At 40.3% G+C, this 8,549-nt stretch overlaps 1 protein-coding gene and 2 long non-coding RNA genes across 4 annotated transcripts in view; 1 reads left to right on the top strand and 2 right to left on the bottom strand.

The window, feature by feature from the left end:
* The window catches only part of LOC135340410 (TNF receptor-associated factor 3-like), a 32,058-nt gene extending 28,126 nt beyond the window's left edge, over positions 1-3,932 (top strand). The window contains exons 1-3 of one of the 2 annotated variants that reach the window (XM_064536758.1): positions 1,939-2,215; positions 2,390-2,630; positions 2,787-3,932. In XM_064536758.1, the coding sequence (XP_064392828.1) occupies positions 2,058-2,215; positions 2,390-2,630; positions 2,787-3,677 (1,290 nt within the window). In that variant the 5' untranslated portion in view covers positions 1,939-2,057 and the 3' untranslated portion in view covers positions 3,678-3,932. Of the gene's footprint in view, positions 1-1,938; positions 2,216-2,389; positions 2,631-2,786 lie in introns of those variants that run through there. The other variant, XM_064536759.1, reaches the window with a different exon arrangement.
* Positions 329-4,625, bottom strand: LOC135340462 (uncharacterized). Its single transcript, XR_010396379.1, has 3 exons — positions 4,404-4,625; positions 1,152-1,315; positions 329-661 (listed from the first exon to the last, which is right to left on the bottom strand). It is a non-coding gene; the product is annotated as an uncharacterized LOC135340462 (long non-coding RNA).
* A 789-nt stretch (positions 4,626-5,414) lies between these two features.
* On the bottom strand, positions 5,415-7,528 carry LOC135340460 (uncharacterized). The gene is made up of 2 exons (XR_010396377.1): positions 6,798-7,528; positions 5,415-5,905 (listed from the first exon to the last, which is right to left on the bottom strand). It is a non-coding gene; the product is annotated as an uncharacterized LOC135340460 (long non-coding RNA).
* Between the last annotated feature and the right edge of the window lie 1,021 nt (positions 7,529-8,549).

Genomic DNA, 8,549 nt, shown 5'->3' on the forward strand with positions numbered 1-8,549 from the left:
GAAGTTACCTAAAGCCCACCCTCCACCCAGTAACCTGAAACGGTCCCTTTTATAGCAAACTAGTTGTCCTATAAAAGGAGTGATGTGTACACGGAAAGAAATGCACAAGGAATGCAACAAATCAGTTGTTACACAGCTCACTCGTGCGCACATGGGATATATTGGCTCAGTAGTGCCTTTTCCCTCGAGGCCGCAGGCTCAGTAGTGTCTTTTCCCTCGAGGCCTGCGGCCCTCGGGCCTAAGTCACTACTGAGCCAATATATCCCACGTGGCACTCGTGCATGTGTCACAACTATAACATGGGCTTCATAATTATTATAGTCTACAATTAAAAGTTAATGTTGACAAAATAAATGGACACACTGTATGATAAAAATTATTCAATCCATATCGGTCCAACACTAGCTACTGAATTAAGTGTGTTCATCTCCACAAGTGCTGGCATGTCAATGGCATACTGCGGCAGCTTCACACCACACACAGGACACTCCACAGTCTCCACATCCCTCACACCCTCCACATTCCTCACACTCGTCACAGCTGCCACACGCTCCTCAATAACGCTGCCGTAGTAACTTTCAGTTGCATCTGAGTCCACCTCTTCTGTGCCGGCTTGCTTCTTCTCGATATTCGATTGGACGTTTTCACGAGCCAGGTCCATCTGTGATGTATAAATCATAAGACAGGTGACATCATTGTATGAATAACATTACATGCCTATGGGTATTTTAATGAATAATGAATACAATGATTCAGCAAAAAATGAAGAGCCCCTTTAATGGTAAACATTCATCCGTGCAACAATAAAAGTCAAATCAGGATGTCATACAGGGGGGGGAAGGGGGGATACCCCCCTTTTTTGCATTCATACAAATACTATAGTTGTATGACTGAGTGTCCATAGCTGGCAATTTAACAGGGCATTGAAATAACAGTTGACCTTTTTTTACAAAAATGTTCTGGTTACTTTTATTATTTCCCCCCTCTACTTCAAAATCCTGTATGACACCCTGACTGTGTTAATAAGAGATATTAATTTTACAGAAACAGGTAAGCCAAAGGTTGACAGAATAGAACGTGATTGAACTATTTGTGTGTCTCCCTCAAAAGACTAATCTACATCTTGACTATAAATTAGCACACAAACTCACGGGTGTTGCCCTGACAAGAGAGTCACACTCCTTTATCGGTCGATCAATCTTCCTCCTCTTGCTAACCCATCCCCGAGGGGCCACTGACCGAGGGTGCTTCTTACCACGCTTTCCCCACCTCCACTTGTCCTCTTCACTCTCATCTCCGATCTCTGACTCATTATCTGTGTGTGTGTGGTGAGGTGGAATACACAGTATTGTGGCAAACCTAGGGGAGACTTAGATACCAAAGGCACCTAAATCTTGTGGCTCTCAGTCTGCCTCTTCAGTGATTTGTAGGTTCGCGGTGTATCAATATATCATGCATATTTTAGAATTGGATTATCACATTTTTGAAGGTTATGCATGGTAAACATATTGTCGGGTGAAGAATCAGCTTGTTTCACACATCCGTTCTCATCTGGCAGCTGTCTGATTACATGTATACGTTCCGTCTGATAATTGATACATGTAATTGTAAAATACTTTTAATGATGTCTTTAGTCATTATTCTATTATATATAATTATATATATATTTAATGCTTAGCTGGAGCATTTGAGGGGGAGCTTCCCCGCCCACTATGCTAGATGATCAGAGTATGAGACAGAAATGTTAATTATGGGAATTCCCCCCTCAAGAACTTTCAACTTCCTAATGCAAGTAGTCTACGTGTGCATGACTTAGCCCCCACTTCCCTAAGTGAAGTGGGAAGTGCGGCCTGGGATCGAGACTAGTGCATGACATGGGCAATTATGATGCAACCAAATAATTTATAGTATCTATGGTTATTTCCCAGGGGAAACCTGTACCTTGTACCTACCCTTGCTTCAACTATTTAATGTTCAACTCTCCAAGTATCTAGTATCTACTGGGTAGATTGAAATTAGCCCAGACAACATTGAAGGATTCTATCAACATATTAAATATGGCAGCCTATAAAATAGCTCGCAGCACAGTACAGAACTTGGATCTTTATGACAAGTATACTTGCCCTCACTGCCACCATCTCTGCAAGGATGCTGTACAGTCAGTGTGTGGCCACTGGCTATGTGAGAGCTGTGCAGATGAGCTAATGGCAACTAGGTGAGTTGCAATGGCTATATTGACTATAGTTAAAATAATGGATTGCATGGGGGTAAATAAAACGCTAGCTATAGAACTATAATATATAAGTTAACAACTGCATGCATCCACAGCTATTAGATATACAGCTAGCTGTATAGCTGGACTATATATACACGTTATCTTATTCTACAGCTCCCCCAAGTGCCCACGACCTGATTGCCAAGAAGATCTCAATTCAGATGGAGACCAGTGCTTCCCCGATCGCTTTGTGAGGAAAGAGATTGCAAGGATGATGGTCCTCTGCCCCTACAAAGACAACGGTTGCCAATGGGAGGACAAGATGGCAGATCTGGAGGCTCATCTGAAGACGTGTACATTCGCCTCTGATGTGACGTGTCCACTAGCTCCACTAGGGTGCCAACACAGCCAAACAGTAAGTAGTCTATACAATAGGCATAACAACTAAAATGCTACAGAGGATTGCAAAATGTTTATTCGTATGTAGTAACTACTAAGGCTTATAAGATTGCAATTCCTTGTATTATTATGATACTTGCTTTACTATACCACCTTCTATGATTATTAACAGGGAACAAAACAGGAACTACAGAAGCACATAGCTGAGTGTGGACCGGAGCATCTACAGCTAATGGCTGGTATTTTGAGTCTCTTACGCCCACTACTACCATCAGCCATCAGCTCCGAGAGTGCTAGCGTGGTCGAGAGAGACGGAGTCCTTACTAGCAAAGGAAGCAAAACGAAACGCTCAGCACTAAAACACGATGACTATGGCTACCAAAGCAGAAGGATCTATAGCGATGAAGCAAGTACAGCTGCTTTCGCAAGTGTTACGGAAAAGGTCAAGCGTGAGCTGGACACAAAACTGACCACACAACTGAGAAAAAAGGATGAAGAAATTGATACACTCGTAAAAAAAGTGAGTAGTTTAGAGAGGGCAATGAAATCAAAGCAAGCCGAGTACGAGGATAGAGACTTTCGATTATCACTGATAGAAAATAGTTCCCACGATGGCCAAATGATATGGAAAATCCCGCAGTTCAGTCAGAGAATGGCTGACGCACAATCAGGCAAGTACACATCAATCTTCAGCCTTCCGTTTCACACAGGGAAGTACGGCTACAAGATGTGCCTCAGGCTATACATCCTAGGAGACGGTATCGGAAAGAACACTCACATGTCGCTCTTTTTTGTTATAATGAAGGGAGAGTTTGACAATATTCTGCAATGGCCTTTCACATCCAAAGTAACCTTTAAGCTGATCAATCAGACGGGGAATAGGGACATCATAGACAGCTTCAAACCTGACCCCATGAGCAGCTCCTTCCAAAAGCCAAAGTCTGACATGAACATTGCGAGTGGTTGTCCACGTTTTGTATCTCACACTGAACTAAAGAGTGGTGGATTTATAGTAGAAGACACGCTGTTCATCAAATCCACAGTGGATTGTACTAACTTATAACTAGGAGCGATAACCATTTAAAATGATCTACATGTAGGACACAATAATATCTCATGTCCATCTCCCCCCCCCCACGTACCCTATACTATCACTTATAATTATTGTTAATTTTTTTTTTCTGTTTCGGACACAATCAATCTCATATCTATCATACTTTTGCGAGTGTTAATTTCTGCTATTTCTAGTAAAATTAATTACTCGCAGATAGCTAATTGGAATCTCCATAATTTGAATAACATTAATTTCACAACTTGAGCAGAATTTAATACCAGGAAATGAGCTAAACAGTGAAATCCCCCAAAAATCTACCTGTGAAAATATGTCATCCTATAAGGTCAATGTTAATGATTAAGTTCGTGGGAAGTTGTACCATGTACCAGGAAGCTATAGAAAATGTGTCAGCTATGACGGAATCTAGCACAATGAGATCAAAGACAGACAGTAATGTGTAAGCTTATTCACACACACAGTGATATAACCAGCACAGCTATACTGAAATTGAATATCATGCAAGTACGATTACTGAACTCTCAATGCACCAATACACCCACCAAACTATTTGACCAGAGAGGATAATTATAATGGCTAGATTATAAATTATATAGCCTGAGTTGCCGTTGTGCATGCATAATTATAATTATTAATCATAGTATAATTAATATGCACAACCGCAACTCAGCTACCTAATTAAGTAGACTATATATGATCAATTGATCATGTACTCACCAAATGCTGATAGGGCGCCCACATTTATAAGGAAGCTTCTTTCCCTCAGTCTTTGAGCAAAGTCCACTTTAACCTAGGCTTTAGGCAATATAGGGGTTGGTAGATTCAAGTATGCTGGAATAATTTTGAGCATAATAGGCACATTTTTTTGGTGAGAATTATGCCAGCATAATAGGCACCGTTATGAGAATAATAGACAGGTTTTGGAAGTACAGGTCAGTACGAATCATAGTACGTAGGCTTATCGATGGTTGTGATATAAGTATATATATACTGATAGTTAATTTATCTCCATGGCATTCTGTATTATAATAAGATAGAGTTGTGTTATAGTTTGATGTTACTTGTGCAATGACATGGTGTCTATGTGGAGAGTAATGTGGGATCCGGAATAATAGGCGATTTGAGAAAAATAATAGGCAATTTGAAGAAAAATAGGCTGTTATACTTGAGCATAAAAATAGCATAATAGGTAATATCTCGACCAACCCCTACCATGCAGTTGAATCGCCCACCAGGACATTAATAAAGAGAAGGAGCCATCTAAATAAGTTGCCGAACTCTGTCAGACATCAAACTGCATGTGTCAGTCCTAATGCACGAACAAAACAAGACTAATTGCACACTCTAACAGATGGCCATGCATGTAACAATTATCCATGCAGCGAAAACCAAGTCGCTTCCAGTCCAAACATTGATCACATAAAAACTCACTGAATAAAAAAAAAACTGCGGAATAGTTGAAAGCTGAGTTCAATCTAGATAGAGTGGCAGTATACAGAGTGCAGAATCAAGGAACCTTGCAAAGCAGGCTTAGAGCTGTTTCCTATGACCCTTAAAAGTGCTGAATCAGCAATTAAGAGCTCACCTCCATCCTAGCTGCTAGGAGTGGGTGATACGACAACATACGATAGAATATGAGAATGTGATTTATGATGCCATATCAACTCCTGCATGGGTCACCCAAAGGTGTACGGCGCGCATAATCCTAAATTTCTATATCATAGAGTGTAATGTAACGATTTATATATTGGGTTGGATTCATAGATCACGTAGTTTAAATTAGACAGATAGAGAGCAAACTATAGACGTGAAAAGGTGCATGAACATAAGTGGACATACACACATGCACACTCAAATGTCAGTCAATCCATATCGGTCCCACACTAGCTACTGAAGTGTGTTCATCTCCACAAGTGCTGGCATGCACCTCAATGGCATACTGCGGCAGCTTCACACCACACGTAGGGCACTCCACAGTCTCCACATCCTCACATGCACTCGTCACATCTTTCACAGCCTTCACAGCCTCCACATCCCTCACACTTGTCACAGCTTCCACACACTCCTCAACATCGCTGCCGTAGTAGCTTTCAGTTGCATCTGAGTCCACCTCTTCTGTGCCGGCTAGCTTCTTCTCGATATTCGATTGGACGTTTTCACCAGCCACTTCCGTTTCATACGGGAAAGTACGGCTACAAGATGTGTCTCAGGCATACATTCTGGGAGACGGTATCAGAAAGAACACTCACATGCCGCTCTTATTTGGAATCGAGGCAAAAGTCTAACATTATAATTTAACATTGCAAGTGGCTGTCCACGTTTTGTATCTCACACTGAACTAAAGAGTGGTGGATTTATAGTGGATGACACACTGTTCATCAAATCCACAGTGGATTGTAGCAATTCATAACTATATAGGAGTGATAACTGATATTAGGAGTGGACACAATCAATATCTCATATCCATTCCCCCCCCCCCCCAACCTTTTACTATCACTTATTGTTATTTGTTACTTTCAAGCTGACATGACTTAATCTCTCAATGTTATGATTGCTTCATGGGAAGTTGTACCATGACATGGTGCATGTACCATGACATGGTGCATGTACCATGACATGGTGCATGTACCAGGAAATGCCCATAGAAAATGTGTGCTACTACACAATGAGACAGAAAGTAATGTGTAAGCTTATTCACACACACAGTGATACCAGCACAGCTACTGAAATTGAATATCATGCAAGTATGATACTGATACTGAACTCTCAATACACCCACCAAACTATTTGACCAGGAGGATAATTATAATGGCTAGACTATATAAAGTATAGCCTGAGTTGCCGTTGTGCATGCATATAATAATCATACAGTATAATTAATATGCACAACCGCAACTCAGCTACCTAATTATGCCTCGAGGCGTAGCCGCACGAGGGATACGGTAAAGCTGACTGTGTGTGTGTGTGTCTGTTCCAGCTGTAACTGCTCAACGGTTGCAATGCGACGAAAACTAACAGCTTCTATAGGCTTCTAGCCACGTTCTCTTGGATTTTGATTCGTGGATTAGCAAACTAAAGCTTCTTTCTCGAGTTATGGCTAGTTTGACTCACATTGAAGGCTGTTGCAGTCTCTTCAGAATCTTTCATAGCATCATCTGTCCGCACAAACTTTCTATTCAACATATGAGTTAGCCTTGCACTAAAGCGCTAGCTTTTTGTTAGCTACAAGACTCAGAAAATACCTGTTAAAACAGCTAGCTAGCAGTAGCCATTTGTGAAATTGATCTCTTTGGACACACCCTTTAATTATTCCTATGGATGTAATGCGCATGCGCGCTCATTCCCCAGATCCAGATCCTCCTGGCAGAATCATATTTTTCTTGAGGGCCTGGTAAGCCACAAAACACTACTATAGATAACAATATGTATGTACACAAGTCTTTTCTTCTTAAATATTATAATTATACACTGCATGAACTACAGATCCAATTTTCTTCTTTCTTGAGGTCCTGGTATTAAAGCCACATAATACAACAATAGATGCATGTAATAAGTCTTTTCTTCTCAGTGGCTTTATATAAATAAGCTAACTTTATGAAATAATTATGCACTTCCGCTTATAATTAATTGAAAACAAAATCTTCTTCTTTGTTGCTTCCTAGATCCTTGAGGTCCTGGTATAAGCAGCCACAAAACACAACAATGATACCATAATTATACAATTGCAAGTCAGTTTTAGACAGATTATTTTATACACTTTTTCCTCTTCTATACTTTCTCTTCTATACTTTTGAGCGAAAGCAAATCATGGCGAGAGGCATTAGCACAGCGCCAGCTTGAACACTAGTAAATTAAGTAGACTATGATCAATTGACCATGTACTCACCAAATGCTGATAGGGCGCCCACATTTACAAGGAAGCTTCTTTCCCTCAGTCTTTTAGCAAAGTCCACTTTAACCTAGGCTTTAGGCAGTAGGGGTTGGTAGATTATGCTGGAATATTTTGAGCAAATTTTTTTGTTGAGAATTATGCTGGCATATAAATAGGCACCTTTATAACAATTATGAGAATAATAGACATCTTTATAACAATTATGAGAATAATAGACAGGTTTTGGAAGTACAGGTCAGTACGAATCATAGTACGTAGGCTGATGGTTGTGATATAAGTATATACTGATGGTTAATTTATATCTCCATGGCATTCTGTATTATAATAAGATAGCGTGTTAGTTTGATGTTACTTGTGCATGCAATGACATGGTGTCTATGTGGAGAGTAACGTGGGAATAATAGGCGATTTGAAAAAATAATAGGCAATTTGAAGTAAAATAGGCTGTTACTTGAACATAAAAGAATAGCATAATGCCACGGCATGGGTAATACTTATCTCGACCAACCCCTACCATGCAGTTGAATCGCCCACCAGGACGTTAAAGAGAAGGAGCCATCTAAATAACTTGCCGAACTCTGTCAGACATCAAACTGCATGTGTCAGTCCTAATGCATGAACAAAACAAGACTAATTGCACACTCTAACAGATGGCCATGCATGTAACAATTATCCATGCAGCGAAAACCAAGTCGCTTCTAGTCCGAACATTGATCACATGAAAAAACTCACTGAATAAAAAAAAAACTGCGAAATAGTTGAAAGCTGCATGAGTTCAATCTAGATAGAGTGGCAGTATACAGAGTGGAGCAATTTTCAGAATCAAGGAACCTTGCAAAGCAGACTTTGAGCTTTCCTATGACTCTTAGAAGTGCTGAATCAGCAATTAAGAGCTCCACTTCCATCCTAGCTGCTAGGAGTGGGTGATACAACAACGTGATTTACGATAGAATATGAGAATGTGATTTACG

The sequence above is a fragment of the Halichondria panicea genome, chromosome 8 (genome assembly GCF_963675165.1).
Source record: "Halichondria panicea chromosome 8, odHalPani1.1, whole genome shotgun sequence".
Taxonomy (NCBI): domain Eukaryota; kingdom Metazoa; phylum Porifera; class Demospongiae; order Suberitida; family Halichondriidae; genus Halichondria; species Halichondria panicea.